The sequence below is a fragment of the Bacillus rossius genome, chromosome 16 (assembly GCF_032445375.1).
Source record: "Bacillus rossius redtenbacheri isolate Brsri chromosome 16, Brsri_v3, whole genome shotgun sequence".
NCBI lineage: Eukaryota > Metazoa > Arthropoda > Insecta > Phasmatodea > Bacillidae > Bacillus > Bacillus rossius.
Window position 1 is genome coordinate 6,103,027 of NC_086343.1, and position 27,059 is coordinate 6,130,085.

Below are 27,059 nucleotides of genomic sequence, written 5' to 3' on the forward strand. Positions count from 1 at the left end.
AGTTTCCGAACCAAAATATTAAATATACCATTCCAACAATTTGATGACGTAGTAATTTATTAAATACTACTCTGACAGTAGATGTAGTACAATTTAAATAAAATACCATCTAGGAATTTGCTATCATTTTACAGTATATCAACAATCATAAATTTGAGTTTTCTAATCAATGTGATCACCAATGCAACGTTTGTAACTACTGGTTGAGAAAAATACTACTAGGACCAAACATTTATTCCGGGAAAAGGAGGGGGGCGAAATGGTACTCTCGCCCCCCCCCCCCCATGCATAACAGCACGGGGGCGACTAGCCCCTGCTGCCCCCCCCCCCCTTCTTTCCGACGTCCCTGGTCACCGTGAAGAAGACGTGTATACGTGCTCCAAGTCTACTTCGCTACCCGATTGATCCACGACATATTCGCGGCTCTGCGGCGATATCGAGACACGGCAGGACACTCTTCTAGCATTCCAGGGGTTGCGGGTTGGAATCCCCGTGCCCCTGCGGGTTTTCCGGAAGCCGGGACGGTTCACCGCCGTGTTCCGAGGTCGATTCCTTCACCCGAGGCCCTCGATTTGCATCCTTCAGCGTTTCCGGTCTCCGGCGACCTCGCTGTCGGAGAGACGTGAAACAATGGAGAGAAGTTTTTTTAAAAAGATGTTTTTTCAAGTGACGAGATTTGAAACACCTCCCTCGAGGCCACTTTGGAGGATCCCAAGTAAGAACGACCTTCACAAATTTGATAACCAGGTAAAATTATATTTTAACAAATAAAATATGTTTGTGAACGTGTACCAATAGGGCTGTTGTAAAAAAGTTCATGGATATGATTAATTAAAATTAAATTTTTTTTTTTCAAATTTGACTGTTTTGGTTGCCAAACGACTCATAGTCTAATCGAAAGTATACAACATTCGCTCTAAGCAGTTGATCGGTAGCTTACCTTTTGTACAGGGTGCAATACTCAATCAATAAGTGCAGGAGACTACAGGAAACAGAGAATGGTCTGGATGAAGAGCTGGTTGTTGTAAACAGCGACGCAAGCGCCCCTGGCGGCGAGTGGCTGCGCTTACCAACCACCCGGCATCCAGCAGCTTCTTACAACTAGACATTTTCCATCTTCTAAGGCCGAGCCGTGCTGAGCCTGACTCGTACGTGTGTGGGCCTCTCTGGGCCTGGGTGGGCCTGAGTGGCCCTGGGTGGACCTCACGGGGCCTGGGTGGACCTCTCTGGGCCTGAGTGGGCCTGGGTGGGCCTCACTGGACCTGGTTGGGCCTCACGGGGCCTGGATGGGCCTGAGTGGCCCTGGGTGGGCCTCACGGGGCCTGGGTGGGCCTCACTGGGCCTGAGTGGGCCTGGGTGGGCCTCACTGGACCTGGGTGGGCCTGGGTGGGCCTCTCTGGGCCTGGGTGGGCCTCACGGGGCCTGGGTGGGCCTCACTGGGCCTGAGTGGGCCTCACTGGACCTGGGTGGGCCTGGGTGGGCCTGAGTGGGCCTGGGTGGGCCTCACTGGACCTGGTTGGGCCTCACGGGGCCTGGATGGGCCTCTCTGGGCCTGAGTGGCCCTGGGTGGGCCTCACGGGGCCTGGGTGGGCCTCACTGGGCCTGGGTGGGCCTGGGTGGGCCTCACTGGACCTGGGTGGGCCTGGGTGGGCCTCTCTGGGCCTGGGTGGGCCTGGGTGGGCCTCACTGGACCTGGTTGGGCCTCACGGGGCCTGGATTGGCCTCTCTGGGCCTGAGTGGCCCTGGGTGGGCCTCACGGGGCCTGGGTGGGCCTCACTGGGCCTGAGTGGGCCTGGGTGGGCCTGGGTGGGCCTCACTGGACCTGGGTGGGCCTCACGGGGCCTGGGTGGGCCTCACTGGGCCTGAGTGGGCCTGGGTGGGCCTCTCTGGGCCTGGGTGGGCCTCACTGGACCTGGTTGGGCCTCACGGGGCCTGGATGGGCCTCTCTGGGCCTGAGTGGCCCTGGGTGGGCCTCACGGGGCCTGGGTGGGCCTCACTGGGCCTGGGTGGGCCTGGGTGGGCCTGGGTGGGCCTGGGTGGGCCTCACGGACCATGTAATCATTCATTGTATTAAAGAGATGGAAGATTAAATTACATATTAATACGAAAAACTTGTTAAGATTTTATCCCGACGATTTTAGGAATGGGGGGGGGGGGGGGGGAATCTACAGCTCGGACCCGAACTGAGTCCTTCTCTCTGTTTTACTTTTTATAATTTTGGTAATGTTTAACAAGTATAACCATGTATGTACCTATATCATGAAAAGAGTATCGTCACATTCTATGCACATAATGTACGCTTCTTTAAAAAAAAATTCGGAACAATTCTCTTGATATATGGCTACTGGAGAACGCAAGTCAAAACGCAAGTAGTTGTAAGTTGGCCGATACTTAACTTTTTTTTTTTTTACGTCTTGCGTAGTTTATAAAAAAAAAGGTATTTGAAAAGTGGTTATTGAACTTTGTGCGTCTTGCATTTCCTATATTCTTGCGAAGTTTACAGACCCGGCCTTAGAACGTAAAACACAGCCTTTGTAATTTTTTTATTTTCGCAATCACAGAGGAGTTCATGCGGGATCCACAACACACACACCAGCCATGCACAGCGTTGCTTCAGAGCACGCAGTAAATCTGGTTTGCGAAACAGGTCACTGCTATTTGACAATGATGTATGTATGCATGAGGCCTCTGACCTCACACACTGTGTACTTAACAGCCATGCAAATGTGCAAAAGGTCGAGTGTTTAAACTGCCAATCTCCGACATAAAATACTAGTCTTTTTTCTTTCTAACAGAGAAAACATCACTTAAACGCAGTCGTATGACGCAAACAGAGAAAAAAAAATTACCGACACCAAATAAGTTTCGTTGGATGGTATTTATTTGGATTTAAAAAAAAAATTGTTCGTTCCTTAAACTAAACAATTTGTTTGCAAATAATTCGTTGGATCAAAAAAATATCAGTTTGAAAATTTAAATTTTGTTTGGAAGAAAAAAGTTGACTAATATGACTAATATGACGCCGAAGTGAAATTCTGCGTACGTAATGTCACTTCCGGGAACATAGTACGTATAAGCATGCATTTCACGCGAAATTATCATCGCCTGAGTTTTTGAGGTTATACTTCTTCAGGCGCGGATTAAGGGTGGAATTTTAGTATTCACCAGAAATGCAATGAAATAAGCGCGCATGACACAACCTAAATTTAACAGGTTGGAAGTCCAATTCGCATGCGTGCAGAAACTGCTATAACCGCGAGCCGTTGTCTTCGAGATGACGGACCCACGTGTGGCAACATACACCCGTATAGCTTAACTTTCGCGAACATCGGAGGATGTACTAAGCGTTTTGGTGTGCCAAAGTAAACTCTATGTCAGTGAAACTATCCTGGAATACATTTTGTAAACTTGAATGGTCATAACAACATATAATCGGTACTTTAAAAATACTATCTAACATTATTAGCCAGAAAAATTGTGTTGGAACAAATTTCGTGTCAACTATATTTTAAATGTTGTAGAATCTCTAAAGTATTACGCATATGGCGTCATATTTTAAGTATTTTTTTAAAATAAAAGTTGTCGTAATTGATACATTATACAAATTTAACCTGAAACATTTTATTTTACGTATTATAACACTAAACATATGTTTTTTTTTCTTAAACGACAGAAATCAGTATGTAAATACTCTCTACAAACAAAACATAACTTTATTGAGCTGATTCAACATTTAAGATTTAAAAGTAAAAATATAATCACGAAGGATTTTGTTCAACATGGCGTCGAATTTATGTAGGATAACAATTTCTTGTGTCTCTACAGTATGACGAATGTGGCGCTATATCTACATTTTAATGTTAACTAAGTATTGTCAAAGTTGTGATGCGTATTTTTTTATGTTTAATTATTTATTTTTATGACTATAAAATATAACATAAAGTATTAAAGGATAGTTGTACTATTATAAAATTAAGTTTGCCACAAAAATACGCTTAGTAAATACCTTTTGCGAGATTCCATACGGTTTTACCAGGAGCGTACGCAGAATTACTATTCCCTTAGAACCACTTTGCACACTGTTTTGCTTTCAATTTATTTCCTTATGTTGGTGGAAAAATAGTTTTTTACTATAGATTTTTAGGATAGGGTTGGGGAGGGGGAGGGAATATCCCCCTCCAATCCACTCCTCTACGTACAACCTTACGTTACGATCGCTTAGACGTGCAAATACCTAACCACCCGAAAAATAAACAAATTGAGTAAAAAATGTTTATGCTTTCACAAGTTTCCGCATCATTTATGTAATAGGCCTAACCTAGCTAGCCTTTTAGGTTTTACAACTATATATATAGTTTTTACGAAGATGCACGAGCGTAGATTTTACGCGTATTGGTCTCAGGGTCAATGAATCTTAGGTTTCTCCTCGGCTCACAATCAAAAGTTTTCTTCGCTCAGGGCAATGATTGTCCTGTGAGATGAGAACGGGTAGGGGGGAAGGTGGGATATACTAGTTTTATATGGAGGGGATGAGTTGTGGGTTCTCGGAACGAGAAACGCAATGAAAACAAAACAACTCTACCAACCTTAATGAACAACAATCAATAACACACACTTCGGCCTTTTGTCATTCAATCACGGTGACTGACGTCTGAGCAGCGTCCATTATCTCTGCAGCGATTGGAGCTTTTTTTTTCTCGCGGTGACCCGACATTCGCGTTTTGAATTCGCTGCGCAAAACACCTGACAGCTCAGTGTGGGCTTGGGATTTATTCACATGTCAGGTTTCACATCTTAACGTTATGTTGGCGGGTAGAAATCAAGTTGTGCAGAATCGTTTCAAATCTGACGATGACCTCACCTGTTATCATTCCACATTTACTTTTTTTTTACAGAATAAAATAAAAATAATACATTTAAAACTCGTTCTCACCCGCAATGTTGGTTATTTCATTTTCTTGACATAAACCTTAGATTTTAAAAATGTTTTTCCTGAAAATTTATTTCAATAGATCTCTTGAGTTCTATATTAGTATCGGATTTTATCAACAGACACTTACTTGAGATGATCTAATAGCAGTAAAAGGTCACACAATCGTTCATAATTATTGCTACTAGGCTGCCACAGGTGAGGTAGGCCAGCTAGACTAGCGCGTATTCCAGGCGGAGTTCTAGGGAAAACCATTCCTCCTAGAGTGGGTACCTCTTCCTGCAACTACAGCTACAAGGACCTTCCATTAGCGGCGGCTTTCTGACAGCCACGGGAGTCCGGGTGCCTCTCTTGTCTCTCTGGAGGGGTCGGCAAGTTATAAGAGCCCCGTCGCGTGAAGTGGCGTTACAAGGACGCCATTGTTCTAGTAGCTTCGAGTGTTGGGTTTGGGGGACCAGTATTCAATGCCAATTACTCTAAAGTATATGATTTAAAAGCATATACATATACATATACAATTTTGATTTTCATGAATCCTTTTCATCCCGTCAATTGTTTTTGCATGCTGCGCGCGCATCGTAAAAATCCATTCTCATTTTTTTTCCATAACGCACCTAAAGAAGTATAACCTAACTTCTCTTATATAAATACACTATAGAATACATTTGAAAAAGTTTATAGATGCAATTTCTATCACTAACATTCACAATAAATAAATGTTTATTTTTAATAAAATGGACCAGTGATTAATTACTTAAGTATAATATCTAAAAGCACAGACATAATTTTTTTATGTCGCATTTGTTTTTTATATAATGTGAAAATTTCGTTCCATGGTGCCCGCGCATCGTAAAAATTCACTCTCATCAAATGTTTTTTTTTCTATAAGGCGCCTAAAGACGCATGACTTCAAAAAAAACATTTGTAAATAATTAAATAAGTTTATACGTGATGAGTTTATTTTAAATGGATAGCGCTATATGACAGTGTAGTGTATATAGAGAAATGACACACAATAAATTACTGTCCTACTTCACGGAGTTAGGAATTGTCAGGAGACGGCACGCCTTGACGTAGTTGAAGTCGCTTTTTTTAACTCGCCACCGCCATATTGTATACGCCCGAAACATTGCGAGAATGTTGCTTGACCACGTGTAATGATGGTTAGTAAGTACGAATAAGAATTTCCTTCGTTTAAAAACGGCCACTTTCATGATGAAAGTCATTTAAAAGTTTTTTTTTTCTCTCCAAACTGCAAACACTACACTGTTTAGAATAATAGCCCTCGCGAGCGAGTGTTTAAAACGCCAGACCGACATGGTGACTGCGACTTGGCGCTCACCCTGCAGTTGGCGGAGTGCGAACACTCGAATGCCTCTCTCGCAACGACGAGCTCGACCTGGAAGTGAATTACAACCACTCCGAGGCCACTCGCACCGCAATCATGTAAAAAAAATATTCTCTCCTGCGCAAGCGAGTGGTTAGCTTGCGACAAAGGAAAAACCTTGTTTCAATTTGAACCAAAGCGTCGCCACGTGCTGCGAATGAAAATCCTATCCGAAACATAAACTGGGATGGAAATTCAAGCCCGTGATGCTATTGAAGCGGTTCCAAACGGAGAATGCCAAAACAGTAAGTTCAGGTGTACTTATAATGTGCAATAGAAAACAAACGTTAACAATAACCACGCGTTCCTTTAATGTCACGAATTCTATTTAAACTAAACAGTATTTAGGACTATTTTATTTGCAATACAGTGAGTGTTTTCACAGTTTGCCTTAATAAATCTGAGCTGTTTGAATATTATTCAGGTCTAAAATCGGTGCAACACAAATGGTTTATTCAGCTAAATTTAATGGTAAAGAATTTCATGAAAACCCCATGGTTTGCCACAACAAATTGCTTGTTGCGACAAATGAAAATGTTTTTTTTATAGACGAGTATCGCTAAGTTATGTTGCTGAAAATTATTTCTGTTTGGTATTTATTTGTTTATTACATAAGTAACTTTGCATTGTCATTAAAATAGCGCAGCAACTTTCTTAGTGTTGAAGTTAGTTCCTCACAATAAGAGATCCGGAAATGTTACAAATTAGTTTGGCGTCAGGCTAAAATTCAAACCTTATACTAAATCTGGCATTTACATTGGCTAATTTCTTAGTGAGAACCTTTTTTTTTTTTTCTCTATTTGTTAACCGGCACTACCTGATTCGCTTACTTCTCTCCTGGATGGACATCGTTCGCTCATGGTAGTAGAAGGGGCGTGTCCAATCATGAATACTGTGCAAAATTACGACCAAATGAATTCGCGAAATTTCGGTACCTCTTAATTCTTACTATTGCAATAAAGAAAAGTTTGCACTACAAGTAAAAATCGATATCGCCGTAAAAATAAAACAAAACCTATAGTAGTATATGAAAGAGAAAATGTACTCATAATAATTATATGATTCTTAAAATTACCGTTGGATAATATTTTAGTTTTAGTATTTGATTTGAATTTAAAAAATTGGTTGGATATTTTTAGTCCTCGCCGTGCAGAAAGCGGCTTCGCACTGCGCCCAGGGCTGAAGCGTCGCGACGCGGGTGCTGGATCGCAGCGAAACCAGTTTCAGCGACCGGTTAGAACCGGGCTCGCCTTTCCCACGGACGACCCGGGGAGTCCGCGCCCGCTCAGACACGCCGTGGTGACGTCACCAAGCACGCCTCGCCAGCCGTGTTCGTGGAACCTCGCGGGACGACCCGGCCGAACAAATAGTCGAGTAGCAAGAAGTAGTGAGAAGTAGCGAGAAGTAGCACGAAGTAGTAAGAAGAAGAAAGAAGTAGCAATAATTAGTAAGAAGTAGGAATAAGTAGCAAGAAGTAGCACGAAGTAGTAAGAAGAAGAAAGAAGTAGCAAGAATTAGTAAGAAGTAGGAAGAAGTAGCAAGAAGTAGCACGAAGTAGTAAGAAGAAGAAAGAAGTAGCAAGAATTAGTAAGAAGTAGGAAGAAGTAGCACGAAGTAGTAAGAAGAAGAAAGAAGTAGCAAGAATTAGTAAGAAGTAGGAAGAAGTAGCAAGAAGTAGCACGAAGTAGTAAGGAGAAGAATGAAGTAGCAAGAATGAGTAAGAAGTAGGAAGAAGTAGTAAGAAGAAGAAAGAAGTAGCAAGAATTAGTAAGAAGTAGGAAGAAGTAGCAAGAAGTAGTAAGAAGTAGCACGAAATAGTAAGAAGAAAGAAGTAGCAAGAATTAGTAAGAAGTAGTAAGAAGTCGCAAGAAGTAGTAAGAAGTAGCACGAAATAGTAAGAAGAAAGAAGTAGCAAGAATTAGTAAGAAGTAGGAAGAAGTAGCAAGAAGTAGCACGAAGTAGTAAGAAGAAGAAAGAAGTAGCAAGAATTAGTAAGAAGTAGGAAGAAGTAGCAAGAAGTAGCACGAAGTAGTAAGAAGAAGAAAGAAGTAGCAAGAATTAGTAAGAAGTAGGAAGAAGTAGCAAGAAGTAGCACGAAGTAGTAAGAAGAAGAAAGAAGTAGCAAGAATTAGTAAGAAGTAGGAAGAAGTAGCAAGAAGTAGCACGAAGTAGTAAGGAGAAGAATGAAGTAGCAAGAATTAGTAAGAAGTAGGAAGAAGTAGTAAGAAGAAGAAAGAAGTAGCAAGAATTAGTAAGAAGTAGGAAGAAGTAGCAAGAAGTAGTAAGAAGTAGCACGAAATAGTAAGAAGAAAGAAGTAGCAAGAATTAGTAAGAAGTAGTAAGAAGTCGCAAGAAGTAGTAAGAAGTAGCACGAAATAGTAAGAAGAAAGAAGTAGCAAGAATTAGTAAGAAGTAGGAAGAAGTAGTAAGAAGTCGCAAGAAGAGGTAAGAAGTAGCAAGAAGTAGTAAGAGTCGCAAGAAGTAGTAAGAATTAGTAAGAAGTTGCAAGAAGTAGGAAGAAGTAGCAAGAAGAGTCACTCAGTAAACGTGATAAATGTTAAAAATTCTTTGGAAATTTAGACCTCGACTCGAAAGTGCTCTCTTTGTAATTATTTTGGCGTCAGAAACGTTACAAAACAATGTTTCACGTAAAAGTTGCGTTAAAATTCGGCCTTGAAAATTGTAAAAATAAATTTTACTTTCATCTCGCCCAAAGAAGGTTCACTTCAAAAAATATTTAGTTACACACCTAAAACAACAATCATATAACTTTACACTACTGATTTGTACAAGTAATTAAATTAAAAACCTGCATGATTAGGCGTAGGTATAGGCTTCGGCCTGAGACGCACTTAGAGTCTTCCCTACCTAGAGCCATTCCAAAAACAGTTTCAGTTAGGTTAGGGGGGAAAAAAGTTTCGTAATAATGTTTCACGAAAGCGATGCATTAAAATTCGGTCTTAAAATTTTTTACTCTCATCTCGCCCGAAGAAGTTTCACTTCAAAAAAACACGCCCGTGTGGTCGCCACGTGCATCAGAAGTGGGGAGAGTGAATAGTGTACTTACGTGTCATTAATTTGTCGTCGAACATTTGAATTATTTAATCTAATAAGTAGTTTAAATATAAGCTAGTAAATAAAGTTCGATTATTTAATTGGACTGTCCTTTTCAGACCTGTGTATTCACACAATATATAAATAATTCATATTTCGTATTCAGATAGGAAGGAAAACATGCACATTTCATTACTAATTGGTTACGTTTCATGGTTCACTAAAGCATTGAGAACTACATTTCATGTAAGAGTAAAATGCATGTATAAATTTGGAAAGAAAAACCTTAACCTTAGCATTACAAGCATAAATCAAATGTTTTTAGTGCTGGACACCAGAAACAATCGCTTTTAAGACGAACGCTTATTTATAAGTGATATCATGGAAAAATATTTCAAAGCAAATGATTTGAAGGCACGTACCTTAATTCTTAAAATATTTTATAAAGTCAAACTGAGGTCACGATAGCTACACTTATTCATATGCCTAATCATTTTCGTTTTTCTAAAATTTATTTATTTTTATTTCTTTGTATTTTGGTAACCTTACTGCGTCTTTTTCATGATATTATCTCAGTCATTTAAGTCATACTCCGTAGTAAAAAAAATCAGTTATAAGAAACACAAACATTTATTTTGTATTATAAAAGGCTGAAATATTTAAGGTTTTACTCACCCATTAGCCGTTAAATATTCTTTACGCCACATTTATTTAATAAATTTAATTACGGTTAATAGCAATATATTGTGTATAGTGAACTTATGATTAAAATCAAGAATTTTGCTGTCTGGAACTCCTTTTCCATTTATGTACATTCAAGGTTCTTGTTCAACTATGCACAATTCCATGAATTAGACAATTAAGCGTGTAGATAAATTCAATGTGGAGCAGGAAGTTTTGCGATATAAGATGCTAGTCACGATGCAGTTGTTCAAGGGGAAGGAAAAAATAAAGAAAGGCGTGTTTGACCTTGTTAAAAGATCAGGGTGATGTTACGAAATATGCGAACCTGTAGCCATTAACAGCATTGTCGCGGAACGAAAAGAAAAAAAAAATGGAACCGACACAAAGAAGTATATGTAAACAAGTTTCTTACTAGAACCTGATCTCTGATATATTTTTTTTTCCATCCCGCAAACTTTCTCAGCTCGTTCGAAGAATCGCACACGTGACTTTACACAACTGAAGTCTTGTACACTGTATGTTGTTTCTGTAAATGGAAAAAAAATATTCATGTAAAATTACACATATTTGTAAATTTGTACATTTAGGCCTACGTATTACTACAAAATAGTGTTCGCAGTAATACTGGGTTCGGATTCTCACCCGGGCATTTATGCTCTGTGCTGTACCAGTAGACCTACCTTCAATAGTTATGTTATTTGTAAACCGTTCCTTGAATAGCTCTCCGGTATGAACTGCGCACATTAATTAATAAAACAAATGAATGAATAACTTTTCCAAGGTCAAAAAATAATTATGCCTAAATGAAACATTAATTAAAATTTTTAAGTTATCCGCCAATTTTCGTAAGAAATATTTATTATTATCTCTAAAAACTTAATTAATATATATGGAAAAATAACCTTATTGCAATTACTTCCCATTAATTGAGTAAATATATAATCGCATCTTTATTTTGTATAAAGAGTTCGATATCAAATTTATTATCCACCGTATAGGCTGATTATTTAATGCTTTGTATTATTTGAATAAAATCCCCATATTTTTTTTACCATTCTCCTCTTTTCCCACACGAATTCCAATGTAAAAATTCAGAACTAAATAAAATGACAATAACTCTTACCAAACAAATACCAAACGCACCCCGTTGTTTAACCGTAGATCGAATCCATAATAATTATAATAAATTTAAAACATGTTTTAACCTCTTTCCACACTATTAAAAGAAGAAATCCGTTAAACTTTAAAAAAATACAAAATGTACTCTATATTATTATGTCCATTTTTAATTTATAACCCCTAGATCTAGTAGATTCGATAATATGCAACATTTTCTTCTTTAAACCGAACTTAACTCCTTTACACCCCATAGGAGCGGAACTTTGCTAATAAGTTAAATAATTATTTATAGTTTATTACTTTTATAATTAATTTAAGTCTTAATTAGTAATGGAGAATTAAGGGGGGGGGATCAACATGGCGGATGAGACCGAGAATTGACTCTGTAGGATACATGGCATTTAATGTTTATGTTTGTAAATAATTTAAGTTTTAAACTAAACTATACAATAAGTACTCTTTCGAATGTTAGGGATACATTTTGCAGTGGTTGAAACTGGTTATCGTTACTAGTTTGCAACTTATCAAAAAAAAATTCCGGATGACAGATTTTCTACCAGTCTGGACTTAGGCAGTGTTACTCTTCATTGTACTCTGGTTGATTATATCAGGACCAAGAATATTTCGAGAAACAGGGGTGCTCATATTTATATTGCTCAACAATGACACATAATCTCTTCAATCTTGATCGTCACATCAGGGGATATTACACTGAATACAAACGAATATTCGTTATTTCGAAATGTTAGTTGTTTTTTTTTTTTTTGGAACCTAATCGAATGCGAATAATAAATTATTCGTTTTCGCTTTGTCATTTGAAAAGTCGAACATTCGCACAGGCCCTACTTTTTAATCTACCAACGTATGGAACTTTTTGAATCCTGCTGTACATGCATGACGTTGCGAAACGCTGCCGCTGTTGAGAGCCAGACCTGATTCTTTAACCATTCTTATTCTTTTTTCTTCTTCTTTTTTTTCGAGTTTCTCCCTGTCTCTCTGTCCTGTCAGCCATCTTGACAGACACCACCACACCAGTCGAGCAGGATTATTGCTGCAAGGAGTCGGGACTATCCGCTTACAACGCAGCCAGCTCTCTGCGGCTGAGAGATCGCATTTCTCTCTCCCTCTCTCTCTTTCTCTTTCTCTCTCTCTCTCTCTTTCTTCGCCTGGTTTACATTTGCAAGTCGCCACACGGCAATGACCTCTGAACACACTTAAATGTTTAAGCTCATATTAATTAATATCTATTATTTTGTATTAATCATTAATTAATAATTAATTAAAATTTAATTATATTAATGTTTTTTTTCATCCCCTTGCTGCAATGGTTTGTTTTTACAAAAAATCGTATCAGACAAAAGTTTTATATATAAATTATACAATTGTACAATTTCGATAGTGTGGCTACTGAGAGAGTTATTAATTTTTTGGTCCTCCAACCTTTTTTGTTATGTTTGGTCGTATCAAAAATAATTTTAGACAAAAATTTTCGGTATTTTTCCTGCGAGAGTTATAATAATACAAACGCATGCGATATTTGCCATATTATGGAAGCTATTCCGATTTTTCTGTTTTTAGAACAACCTTTCCTATTTATACCCCTTTGGTAAAATTTTGCCCATTAAATAACTCGACCGAGATTTTTCATTGCTGTATTTTATGTATCAGTTTGGAATTGATTTGTGCAAAATTACGGCAGTTATCGTGTCCATAAAAATATGATTATATATATATATATACACACACACACACACATACATACATACATATAAACTTTTGAGTTGACGATGGTTTGGGGGTCTATGGACCATGAAACGAAAAACTATATAAAATTTTTCCTGTAGTTGCGCTATGGTAACGTCTACAATAGGTAGTCTATCATCGATATCTATCTAAAAGGCCCAATTTTTAGATATTCAACTATATTTTCCATGGTTTAAAGATTGAGCTTTGCATAAATCATCAAAATTTAAAATTATGCCCCAATTTTTGTAGGTATGACAATCGATACCTATTCAGTATTTTTTTTTTTTCAAAAACATCTTTAATATAAGCAAACAAATTGGTTGTCTGTATAGTCGGTTTACGGACGATAGTTTAACGTGACAACGTCATAACAAAACATGGATGAAATGATTGCTTACTTTTATGAATAATATTGAATCATTTTTATTGTATTATCACTATTTTGTATGGATACAAAGAAGGAGTGAAATGAAATCTACAATTTAATTTATAAATTTACTTTTATTTGCACTCAATTCAAATATGCTTATTACTTTAACGAAGAGATTATTTTAACTATAACTTTTAAACATGTTTGCTATTTAACTTCTTCCAATCTGTGTTATTCTGTTAAGGATAGGACGATGATAGGAAAAGTAAGAAACGAATGGGAGTGTTTAAAGTTAAATGTGCCTCGAAAAAGTCAAATCGATGGTTTTTCCAATCGAGTGGAAGAGAGATCGATGCGGCGCAAAGCGTACAATGAGCGTAACGGGACAATGTGCGTAACGGGACACTTTTTCGTGCGTGCAGCCGGCGTTCATCTATTTATCAGACGTTGTCACGTCAAAAATGTATGATGTATGTATAATGTTTATTATTATTACAGATTGTGTCTTGGAAACTGGTTTCCAAAAGACGGAAGAAAAAAAAATGTGCAAAGAACTTGACTTTGACGAGTCGTGAGACCAGCAGGATCCGTGCATCCGCTGACACGCGTGGAACCTTCGAATATATATACTGTATAGAAGTCGCCAGCCCAGGTTATAATTTCTAATATGGTTTTGAGGTAGTTGGTTAATTCACCGCCGCAATCGCCACCATCTCTAGGGCATCGACTTGTGGTGGTCCCTAGCGGACAAGAGTCCAACTCTTCAAACACCCCTTACCCCTCCTGCTGAACGACGTTGAGCTGCAGTGAATGGTTGATGAGGGGTGCAGGGGAATGACAGCAGGCGACAGCGCTGCGCTCTAACGTGTAAATAACAACTAAGACGATACAGGGCGTTACGGCAGCGCACTGCAGCGGTGAAGTTCCCAAGCTGCTCATCATTAGCTTCTGAAAAACGTAGAGTAAATCCTATCCACTCGCGACTTCTATACAGTATATGTATTCAAAGGTGGAACGCAGAACAACAGAGCGTGTCTTCTTCTTCCTCGCCCCCCGCGGACCCTCATCAAGCAACTCCCAAGGTTGACATCCACGGCAAGCGAGCCGGTGAGAAGAACGAGTCCCCAAAGTCACTCGCCGATACACATCTCCACGGACTCTCCCCCCCAAGGATGCAATTTCCGCAAGGGGCATCTTCTCCGCCGTCGCACGAAAAAAAAGCGGAGGACTCTATAAAAGCGGCGAACCTGCGTAGTCTGACGGCCGCTCTTGGACTCTGTCGTCGCCGGGGGGACACGCGAGACTGTTGAGGTAGGTCAGGTAAAACTTTTTTTTTTTTTACACATGCCTTTCCTACAGGAATATGAATGTGCCAGTGGCGTAGCCAGGATTTGTGTATGGGGGGTGTTAAGAAGCATGCCCCCCCCCCCCCCCCCGTATTACAGCGGAGGATCCGGTGGTCCTCCCCCGGGAAAATTTGAATTTTAAGGTGTAAAATAGTGCTATTTTAGCAGTTTTCGGTACTTAAATTTAAATATTGTAATGGTAAAAATTTTATTAATTTTAATATGAAATTTGTTTGAGTGATGAATAAGAAATTAATTAATGATTTGGGGGTAAGGGGGGGGGGGTTGAACCACTAAACACCCCCCCTTCCCTGGCTACGCCCCTGTGAATGTCTAGGGGCAGGAATTTTTCGCGAAAAGATCTGAGCGCCCATTTTACAGTGCAATACGGTGTGCCTGATGCGCCATCAGTTTCTTCCTTGCAATTGGGCGGCCGTCTGCCAACGAAGATATACCTACCTTTATTTCACCGGGCCAATCAGCATGTTTTTTTTTCTTCCACGCTGAATCACTGTGATTGTTCTAACAATAGAACATGTATCTGAAATAAACTCACCCAATCACAAAACACAGACGATGCTACAGCGTGTTGACTCTCACCTTGTCTCGAAATCTTTTCGCGAAAAATACATGGCCCTATGCATGTCTTTAATCTCGGGATTGGGTGTCGCTACGGCTGAGACTCCACACCGCTTAAAACTCGTAAACCACGTAATCTACAGAGTTATAATAATAATAATTATACTTCCCCCTTTTTTTTTACACTTTGTTAACGATATTCACTTATTTTACCAGGAAATTTAGCACTCACGAAAGCAAGCGTGTATGTGAGTGCATCTAGTCACTTCAAATTACAAGCGGTATTTTGACGATTGTAAACATTGTAAATGTATAATAACTGAGAAATAAATATATAAAATATATCCTAAGAAACCATACATTATTTATATAAAGATGACATTTAAAAAGAGCAATTTATTAAAATTCATTATAATGTATAAACAAAAAACGTATAAATTATAACATTGTTACATGAATTAATGAAAACATAATTAAATAAAAAATAGTATTTTAAGTAAAGTACAGGTACAAAGTTATAACAATAGTTGAAGTAAATATGTCTTAGTAGAGCAGACTTTGCTTGTGATCGTTACGTATGACTAACTATATCATTCATGAATCAATAAAAAATTAGGATTCCCCAAAACCATATAAAACTTTGTTAATCATCATGGTTTTGGAAAAAAAACTAATCTTTATGGATTTAATTAATGATAAAGTGTTTGAAGACGAAAGCTACATGCGAAGGATTGGGTAATTCTAAACTGTATACCACACCATTCCATTCTTTCAGTACATTGCAAGGACTGACATAAATATTTGCCTTTAAGTTCATAAAAAAACATTAAATAAGGATATGTTTAGTAAAAAAACGTGGTTATATTATGACTGTATTGAAGATCAAGTGAAAAATACGAAATATTAGAAACAAAAATAATATAAGATACTACCATCTACTACTTTAGAATTCAGGATATTCGGACATCGGACATCGCACTTGTAGACTGGGCAGTTTTCCGTGCGACAATGTGACGTCCTTCCCAGTAGGATAAGTACACGGACCACCCACAGGTTCGGACTGTTGTAGACGAGCCTTTATGAACTCAAATCTCTCTCTCTTTTTCGCAATTGTGAAATTCAACCTTTTTGGTCCCCAATGGATTTTCCTTAACTTAATATTATGGACTATATGAAACCTGTTTATTTAATTGTCTTTGTTTATTATAGAAGCTAACACCTGGTATAGCACATTAACGTAAAAAAAAAAAATGTTTTATTTTTGCGCAGGAAAAATGAATTCAAATATTAAAAGTGGTCGGTTAGGTTAGCTACATTAAAAACACTTTAAAACACTATGGACGGTTAGTTAGGTTACAGTGGCGGATCCAGGATTTTGGTTTGGGAGGGGCTTGACCCAGCTGAGGCTAGGCTTTATCAAGGCAAACACTAAAACAATAGTGGACCCAGATGCTTTTGGAGGGGGCTTGAGCCCCTTAGCCCCCCTTCTGGATCCGCTATTGTTAGGTTAGTATAGCTATTGTCTTTGAAAGATTTGTGCAATGGGAGTGCATGACTTGATGTAAGTTTTTGGACATACGCCATTTATAAAAACTTTTTCTGTTGAAGAAAAAATAAAAAATAAAAATATAGAAATATATAAATAAAAAAAGACAAAAAACACAAATTTTGGTAAAACTATTGTGTTCGTTTCGTCTTTTTCGTTTTGTCGTGTTTTTTGTCTCGTTTCAACTGTTGTGCTGAATTCTTTTGGGTTCAATATTTTTGTGCTGTCATCATTTGTGGGTTTTTTTTTTATCGTTCTATTCTGTTTTGGAAAACTATTGTGTTAGTTTCGTTTTGTCGTGTTTTGTTTCGTTTCAACCGTTGTGCTGAATTTTTTTTTTGGGTTCAATATTTCTGTGTCGTCATCATTTGTGGTTTTTTTTCGTTCTCTTAGTACATTTTTCTTTGTTTTTCTTTGTTTTGTTGACCATATTCCTGTCACGGAATATTTTGTGGTGTGTATATCCTTGTTGACAACAGCAATTTTTTTTGCTTAATTTGTGTTTTTTTGTCTTTTTTTATTTATATATTTCTTTATTTTAATTTTTTAGTTTTTCTTCAACATAAATTTTTTTTAGCAATGGTAGTATAGCTACCTTAAAATAAACAGAGAAATATAAATAGGTATATAAATAAACCCGAGGTTGGCCGAAGGTGAATATTCGGGCGTGTTCGGGCAGGGACAGAACTTGATGCACATCTTAGGCTTCCCTTGCTTCTCACATCTGTGGTTCGGAGCGATGGAGACCGCCGCGCGCGCCATCTCGCTGCTGTGCCTGGCGGCGCTGGCCGCGACCGCAGCGCCTCCGGCGGAGCGCAAGTACACCACGAGGTACGACGGCGTCGACGTGGACGCCATCTTGAAGAACGAGCGGCTGTACCGCAGCTACGTGGACTGCATCGTGGCGCAGGAGGGGGCGAAGGTCCGCTGCACCAAGGACGCCATAGCCCTCCGAAGTGAGTGCCCCCGCACACGGGTCGACACCACAACGCCGAAATACCACAACGCCGAACGTACGATAACGCCGAATGCCAAATTGACCGCAACGCCGACAGCTAGAAAACTGCTGTGCACCACAACGTCGAAATACAGTAACACCTTTGAATATATATACTGTATAGAAGTCGCGAGTGGATAGGATACTCTACGTTTTTCAGGAGCGTGTGATGAGCAGCTTGGGAACTTCACCGCTGCAAGGCGCTGCCGTAACGCCCTGTATCGTCTTAGGTTGTTATTTACACGTTAGAGTGCAGCACTGTCGCCCGCTGTCATTCCCCGCACCCGCCATCTATCATTCACTGCAGCTCAAGGTCGTTCATCGGGAGGGGGAAGGGGTGTTTGAAGAGTTCGACACTTGTCCGCTAGGGACCACAAACAAGTCGATGCCCCTAGAGATGGTGGCGATTGCGGCGGTGAATTAACCAACTACCTCAAACCGTATTAGAAATTTTAACCTGGGCTGGCGACTTCTATACAGTATATATATTCAAAGTTAACACCGAAAAATATTGCTGCGGGGAGGGGGGCCCACAGGAGCAAAATGAAAAACAACTGAATGAATTTGTGTGCTAACCTTACCTATAACCTAACCTTTTTGGCAGTCCTGGAATGACATTTTTCGGGGTTAATGTATTTCGGCGTTGTGGTAATTCGGCTTTGTGGTACACATCAGTTTTCTAGCTGTCGGCGTTGTGGTCAATTTGGCATTTCGGCGTTATGGTTTTCGGCGTTATTGTACGTTCGGCGTTGTGGTGCGTCCCCCCCCCCCCCCCCCCCCCCCCCGGGGCTCACATTCGATTACGGGTCATGGACCCAGGATCGGAGACGGGCTACATTACAATTCCACAGTTATTTATTAACTACACTCTTTCTAGAATGTCATTTAACCTGAAAATACAGGGTATAATTATGGTTACTATTTTATAAGTCCAAACTAAGCTTTACTTATAAAATATTCAATATGTTTTTTCTAGTTTGTAAAAAAAATTATAATAGTTAAGCATTTAAAAAATAAACAGTACTGGGCCCTGGAACCAGGGGTCCACCCAGCCCCACCTTGTGGGGGGCCATGCCCGCACAAGCCAATCACACGCTTCCTCCCCCCTCCCTTCCTTGTTATGTCACCTTCATTTCCATGCCACACCGTGAATTTTTTTGTTTGTAAACGGAACAGAAATATCCATTTAAAATTACATATATTTGTAAATGTGTACATTTACATGAAAACAACTGTATCACTTAACAAATTAGTGTTCGCAGTAATACCGGGTTCGGGTTCTTACCGATGAATTTATGCTCTGTGTTATCCCAGTACCTCCAAAACATTATTTGTAAACCGTTTCCTGAACAGATTTCCCAGTATTAACTGCGCACATTAATAAGCATAATAAAACAAAATAAAGTCTACATTTCCTTGGCTTCTGGGTGTAGGCCGTGTCAGGTAGTTGTCTTTGCGACGTTTCGGCAGTCATTGCATCTGCCATCATCAGGTATACTAAGTCTGACTGAGTCTACCTGATGATGGCAGCTGCAATGACTGCCAAAACGTCGCAAGACAATTACCTGACACGGTATACGCCCAGAAGCCAAGGAAATGCAGATAATGGTCGTGAAAGCCTGCGATCTTTAAAATAAAGTCTACTTACAACAAAATATAAAATCATTACAAATGATGCTACATAATAGAGACAATTTTTACGTCTGAAAACGAGTAGCCATGATATATTTTTGATAAGCTTCAAGTAAAATAGTGTACATTATCCAATGCATTTCTTGATGGGACTTACAAAATGAATGCCGTACCTTGCTGTCTAATCATAAACCAGGAGACTATAATACTTGCTTGTTCAGCCAAAGCATTGGTTTCATACGTTTCCTGGGATTTTAAGCAAAACACTTAAGAACTGGTTAAACCAGCAACAACACAATACCATATTTACACCGACAAACAGAAACTGGAAGTCGAAATACGGCGTAGTTAATACGAAGTTACAGTTATTTTAAATTACGAACAACCCATTCGTTTATTTGAGGTGAATTCTTTGTTGAAATGTCAGTAGATTTGTTGTGATTTCTAACAGTGTAACTGCTCCATATTGAGTTAGTGATGTAGTTTTTCTTCCTTCAACGAGGCATCGTTGTCGTCGATTCTCGAGGCGATAAGGCGGATAAGTATATTAATGCCTGGCCCTTCTTTTTTTCTTGAAAATAACCAAGCTGTTTAATTTGACCTTCCTTCGGAAGGAAATTACATGTTGTGCAGTGCAATGTTAGCCCATGGTAAATTTAGAGCCAGCTAGCTCGTTTAAAATCGAAAAACTTTTATTAAACTCTAACAATACAACTGGTAGCCCTGAAAAAAAATTATTCTTGTGAAATAAATCCTTGGGCAGGTGTAGAACTATCAACTAAATATTGTTCCCCACCACACTTAAAATAAGTTTCGCGGCGGAAGTAGCTGTGAAGTAATTACGCCACCCAGAATAACCTCAGTGCTCATTAAGTTCCTACACAATCATCAGCGTTATTTCCTGTAATTTTACCGCGTTGGTATTTTCAGCTCTAGCGTAACAAAATTAATTAGTTGTCCTGTAGTGGGTTCGAAGTAATTATTTCACTCTTCTTTAGAGTTGATGTTTGTTCCGCGTGACCTTGTGCCGGTGAGGATGTCTGCAAGGTCGACGCGTTCTCTTCCACAGAGGTCGTCTTCGCCTTTATAGTCGGTGCTTGACGCGATAGCTTCCGAAATAGATCCACGCCCTTGTGGTTCCAAGCGCCAGTTTTCACTACGAAGAGCACAGAAAGGTTTTTATGGTTACGAATGATCAATGATTATGATTAGAGACCTGTAAAATTCGCGGATTCATTTCGTGATAGGATAGAGTCTAAATACTTTTGACATAATTTTGCTTCAGTGATTGGGCCACAATTTATCTGAAGGACTCTGAGCCAATGAAAAATCTTTAACAGAAGAATTAGCGAATCACGATCATTCCAGTCAACAGGTGTTACGAGTCGGTAACCAATCAGCAGATGTAATTTGCAACGAATGCATAGAGGATCATGGAGTCTATCCTTTAGGGATTTGAAATCGCGAATTTTACAGGTGTCTACTAATGATTACTTTTTACAAAACTGTGCTTCCAAATAGTTTGAGAAAACCTTCCGTTGGCATATATATGTGTATATGTATGTGTATATATATAAAGTTGGTAGGTTGTATGTTGTAGTTAGTAGGTAGGCCTCATATATACCTTTAAGCGAAATATTACTCACTGACCCATCACGTGACCAACTGATGGGTCCTGCCCTGAATGATAGCTAAAGACTAGGAGGGAAGGGTGCCCGCCCCCATCCCCTCTTAATGTATCTAATGCTGACCAATGGGAGGACAGGAGCCCCTGAAAATGTTCGTACCTCCCCCGCGCTGAGGGCTTCGCCCTATGATGACGAATGGCGGTGACTCATCACGAAATCCCACAGACTGAAATTTGGCACCTGTATTTATTTTGAAAAAAATATGATCTATCTCTCTATCTGTCTAGGCTCGCGCTCTGCTATTATTATTCGGAACATTAAAAAAAACCTGTCATAAAATACTTACTGGTAATTATCTGTTACTACTCGAGAGCCACCCTTAAATTCTGCTTCAAGGGTGGGTTTCAACGAAGTCTCACCTGGACGGTGACCTTCCTCGCGTTCCGAAGGTCAAGTGTGCAAACTTTCATCGAAACAGGATGAATGGTTAAGGAACGCATACGGGACGAACAAACAATCATTCGTTTTTAAACATACATTCTAACTAGCTGCAGTACCCGGCGTTTCCCGGGCTGAACACAGGGTGATAGCGCTATATGATTGTGTGGTGGACATAGTTAAATGACACACAATTACAGTTTGTATGAAGTAGCTTGGCTTCTGGGTTGTAGCCGTGTCCGTATATAATTCACCGAAGTTTTCGGTCGACATTGCAGTCGCCATCATCAGGGAGCAGTTACGACGAAAAAGACGCTGGAGGGGCCGGCGAATAACATCGGTGGCCAGCACATCTACAATAGCACTGCGGGACAAAAAATCAACACCACCGCCCACCCCAAGTACCCCTGACCATAAGAAAGACCCGAGCCAAACGGGCCTGGCCACACCTCCACCTCATCATCAACTTCACCAACACTTGTAAAGAAAAACCTCACCACTCACCAATCACCAGCCCCCAAGGACTCAATTGTTGGGAGGGGCCCAGTGCCGTGTTATGTAATATACTGTAAATATCTTTTTCTCTTGTTTAATGTAATCAAATTTTCTCCTCCATGTGTATATATTTTTGTACCTCTCATTGTAAATAAAATGAGTGAATTTTTTGGCGGGGCGGACCCCCAGGGGGGGGGGGGGTCCCCCATTAAAAAAAAACGTATTAACTAAAAAAAACTTTGTATGAGTACCTCTATTCCGATTTTTTTTTATTTGTTGGCAGTTACGGGCCCCGCCCAACAGATAGCGACACATGGCTTCAGTTTCCACTGCAAGAGTCGCAAATGTTTGTTTCCCCTCCGTGTTCCGTGGTGTTGAGTTTCTTGGATAGACACCATGGCAGTTTTGCACTGTTTGTCACGAAAAAATTCAATAAAAAAATAAAAATATATAAAAGATAAAAAAAATCACAGGAAGCAAGATTGTATCAGCTGATGTCGGACAAACGAAGCCAACGATGAAACAAAACAAGTAGGTATTATGGGCAACACAACCACGGACATAAAATGTTCAACATATAAATATCATGCAGCACAAGAATTCCGTTGAAAGCTGTTGAAGCTGAATGTCTCAACTGTTGTCACTGGATATCTTCTGTGTTCGTCGGTGCCAACGTCGCTGTGTCGTCCGCAGTACTTGTTCATCTTCATCGCTGTGTTCATATGTTTGCTTGCATTATTGTCCAGATTTTGTTGTCTGCCTGCATTTAATCTGTCTCGCCGTCGTCAGCCCATTGTGTTTGTCTGTGTTCAGGGGCGTAGGAACCGGGGGGGACAGGGGGGACGTGTCCCCATGAACCTTTTTGGTGGAGGGGACTGTCCCCCCCAACTTTCTAGACCGTGATATTTTTATTTTATAATATTATTCTGCCCAACTTTATTTGTAATTTCTTCACCCTCAAATTTCATCTTAAGGAAACAATAATAATTTTAACATCGATGTATCCAATGGATGGATACGAAAACTGCTAAAAAAAAAAAAAAAAGCGCTATTTTGCATTTTTAAAATCAAAATTTTCCGGTGGAGGACCCCTCGGACCCCCCCCCTCCCCCCCGTCTTAGTGAGAGGGGAATGGGTTTACATGACATCGAAATCATTATTTGTTCCCCCCCCCCCCAACTTTATGCAGGGGTGCCCACAAGGGGGGGGTAACGACGCAGACTGCGTCATTAAAATTTCAGGGGGGGGGGGGTTTTGGTTAAAAGACGAGAAAAATGTATATATTATTTACATAATTATAGCTTCTAATGTGAAAATACGATTCTGGTGCTTTGATAATTGAAAGGGATCTTGTAAATCAAATTGGCAACAAAAGCAGTTTGGCATCTGTCGGTTCAGGATGGAAATATTACCTGATATGACCAAAATTATTATTAGAAAATCAGTTTTGATTAATGCAAAATGTGATAAAATATAATACTAAAAAAGTATAATATTATAAAACAATTGAGTAAATCATTTAGAAAATGGCATAAAAAAATTCGGGAGGGGGGGCGCATCATTAGTTTAGGGGGGGTGAGTCATAGTGTTTGGGGGGGGGGGTGGGCACCTCTGCTTTATGAACACAGCTACGCCAATGTCTGTGTTGCAGATGTTCTGTGTGTTGCCCGCAGGCCGGATCCCGGACGCACTGGCCAGCGACTGCGCCAAGTGCAGCGAGAGACAGCGCGAGGAGACCAGGAAGGTGGTGGCATTCGTGCGCAAGAATCACCCCGAGGACTGGAGCGCGCTGGTGCGCAGGTTCGATCCGACGGGAGTGTACTCCGAGAAGCACGGCGACCGGCTCAAGCACGCCGCCTAGAGTACAGTCTGGTCGGCGCGACCAGGCGGCAGCTGCCGTCTTCCGTCCTTCACCTTGTTCACGCTTACAGCTCCTCCTTTTTTTTTCCATCAAAGAAATTAAACCAACGGAAAATACACTGTGAAAATAAAGTGAAATGTTCTTCATTAAAATGTACTACCCATCACATTATGTTACGTAAACATATTTTTTTTCTCGTATTTTAATAACGTATTTTTATTTTTTGTGCTCTTAGACATATAAAAAAAAAATCAAGCAATAACCAAAGTTTGAAATTTAATTTTCATGGTAGACATGAAAACTTTTATTAAAAGATTTTTTTTTAAATAATTATTTTCGGGATACTGCGTTTTTATTTTTTCTGGGGGATTTTATAATTACCAATAAGGGGAGGGGAGTCTTTGGTGAAGTTACTCTCGCAAATTATTAGGGCCTTGAAAAAAGTTTAATGGCCATCTCTGTTGGTGGATACCAGAAGAATTCGCGGTTTCAATTTTTCGCGATGAGTGTAGTACCTACTCTGGACGAATAAGAAACACTCAACCAAAAAAGTATCGAATCACGATCAACCCATTTCAGACGTCTCCCAGGTAAAAAAAAAAAAAGCCAACGAACGGTTGACATTAACCTGGACTGGGACCTATCCTATGTGTCATTGAATGTGCAATTTTTTTCCAGTCCCTAGTAATTGAAACGCACTTAGAGTACCTGAAAATTTTCGCATTATTCTATGGTACTTACCAGGACCAACTCAGAGCACTTTATGCAAATAAGTCGCTGTCCATTGTCCATTGGCTGTTGCCAATTTGTAGGTCACCTACCGGCCGGGTTGCCTGTTGTTTGGGTCTTTTGAATTTTGTAATGTAGTTTTCGGTCCTTCCGATCATTAAAAACTCATATTTTCCAGCGAGAACGCAATTTGAGAGTATAATCAAATACCCTCAGGACTAACACCGATATCTCTATTCTGACAACACAGGCGAAAGTGTGAAAAATAACCTAGCTGCATGAGGTGTTGACTACCGATTTTTTTCTTGAATAAATTGTTAAATTATGTTTTATTTTATATGGTGTCAAACATAATAAACTTCTTTCTAAGAAATTTGAAGCACTGGACGTTTATTCAACCCCCCTCCCCCCCCCCCCCAAATTAATCTGTATAATGAACAAAAAGAAATTATAAGAGAAAAGAAAGTTATTCTCGTTTCCATACATTGTTCATACTGAGAATAAAGACTGTTTACCATGTATTGGACTAACGTGGAAAAAAACCCGCCAAGTTTTCACACAAAGCCTTGGAGCTGTCCGGTTTTAGCCTCTAGCTTATTAGGTATAATTGTAAGAAATATAGCCTCTGTCCAAATAATAACGCGAAATTTGCGGGTGTCTCTACCTATGAATTGTGTTGTTATATTTTTTCGCCACGAATCTCTGTTATATCTGCAACATTTTTTTTTTTCGGAAACAGTTAAATTTATGTGTATAGCCACGATTATTCCTGGTTTCACTGTGTAGCAAAGTAGCCTTGAAGCATGTGTTGTTTCACGTTAATGATTGGACTACAGATCTCTTGACGTGACCTTGAAGATTCTAATCGGGTTATAAACAAAGAAAAGAAGTGGTTGCCCACAAGGGCGTCGCCAGCCGATGGCCTGGGGGGGGGGGGGGGGGTAGAGTTGTGGGAAAAGTATGTATTTTTTTTGCATTTGGCTACATTTTTTTTAATCTCTAGGGCTCTAGGGGGGGGGAGCAACTGCCCCCACTACCCCCCCCCCCCTGGTGACTCACTTGGTTACCCAATCACTAGAGACAAGCTTTTAGGGTTTTATTTCGTTTTTAACACAGGAGATTTCAGTGTTACTGCTTTATTTTTAACTAATTCTGTTTATTAATAAATATAGCATATTATTAAACACATATGACATATACAAGTTTTATGATACTTATTTCACCAAACCAGAGACAGTTTGACTGTTAGACGTCGCACTCAGAACAACAAAAATAAATCTGCAAGGAATTGTTTGAGAAATGAAGCACGTCGTATTTTAAAAAATGGTTTACTATTAACACTTTTAATATTAAAAAAAATAGTAAAATAATAATATTTCCAGTCTACTTAATGCACACATTTTTTTTTGTAAAAAAAATAATGATGAATACATTACAGTCATTGAATTCGATGTATTAAATATTACGTTTTTATTATTTGAGTTAAGTTTTTATTTTTAAAAATGCTGATCAATTTCATATTAGTTGTATTTTCGTTCTTTATGGTGTATTAGCTTGTATTTCGGTGTTATATGGTGTATTACATGCTTTTCGGTTTCATTTTAGTTTTATCGATTTCCCCATATAATCATCTTATCCCTACCAATCACACGTAGCCCGCCAAATGATGTGACCTTGATCAGTGGCGGATCCAGAGGTTCACCTCGGGCACTCCAGGATTTCAGAGAATAGCCAGAGAAAAAATGACATGATTACTAAATTTGTATTTAATCCACTCACATTACACATAACATCCAACCACCAGATTTTATGATTCTACAAGAAATTCATTAATTATATTAAAATATTTTATTGGTTTCAGAAACAATCATTTTTGTCGGCAATATTAATGTAGCAGACAACTGGTTTTTCGGGGGGGGGGGGACACTTGCCCATGGTGCCCCCCCCCCCTGGATCCGCCACTGACCTTGATATATATCTATATGTAACACAAGACTTCATGCTGTATAGTCATGGTTTATCTGAAGTATAAATTGGCCATAAAGATTCTCAAACCAATAAATAAACTCTTATTTAATTGATAAAACAATTTCTACGCTATCAGCTGTATTTATGTTATTGATTGAATTTAAATTATCGGTAAAAAAAATACAAAATCTTTACATTGAAGCAAATTAATCTGGGAAATTACTCCAGTAAGAGCAGTTTGACAAATACCCTTCCTGATCCATGAATTTTATTCGAAACACCACTATCTCTGCTCATCACTGAAAATGGATTCAAGATGGAAATTTTCAATACATACGTGAAAAAAAAGTTCCATAAAAAAAGGACTTCTCTTTTCCTTCCTCAAATAGTCGCCAGAATCTAATAGAATGATTTTTTTAATTTAGGCTCCAGAAAATTTAGGGAAGCCCAACTGTAAAAAAAAGTGTTATAAAGTTTGAAAAAACAAATTCAGTATCTGAGTTATTAGCATCCTCATATTTTCCAACTATAAGAAGAGACCGAAACAAAG

At 39.3% G+C, this 27,059-nt stretch overlaps 1 protein-coding gene across 4 annotated transcripts; it reads left to right on the forward strand.

Annotated features, from left to right (window-relative positions):
* Positions 1-13,793: 13,793 nt before the first annotated feature.
* LOC134540118 (ejaculatory bulb-specific protein 3-like) lies at positions 13,794-24,920 on the forward strand. Of its 4 annotated transcripts, none has more exons than XM_063382630.1 (3): positions 13,794-14,601; positions 17,441-17,717; positions 23,625-24,920. In XM_063382630.1, the coding sequence occupies exons 2-3, from the start codon at positions 17,453-17,455 to the stop codon at positions 23,810-23,812; spliced, it is 453 nt and encodes a 150-aa protein (XP_063238700.1). In that variant the 5' UTR covers positions 13,794-14,601; positions 17,441-17,452; the 3' UTR covers positions 23,813-24,920. The 4 variants fall into 4 exon arrangements, with proteins under 4 accessions (XP_063238700.1, XP_063238697.1, XP_063238699.1 ...); XM_063382627.1 differs by having other exon boundaries at positions 17,466-17,717; XM_063382629.1 differs by having other exon boundaries at positions 14,542-14,610; positions 17,466-17,717.
* Positions 24,921-27,059: the final 2,139 nt, after the last annotated feature.

What these genes read in the sequence shown, in the direction of transcription:
- LOC134540118 (XM_063382630.1), top strand. Translation starts at nt 17,453, where the DNA reads ATGCACATCTTAGGCTTCCCTTGCTTCTCACATCTGTGGTTCGGAGCG. An exon ending in GGACGCCATAGCCCTCCGAA is followed by an intron (nt 17,718 to 23,624) that starts GTGAGTGCCCCC and finishes TGTTGCCCGCAG; the next exon opens with GCCGGATCCCGGACGCACTG.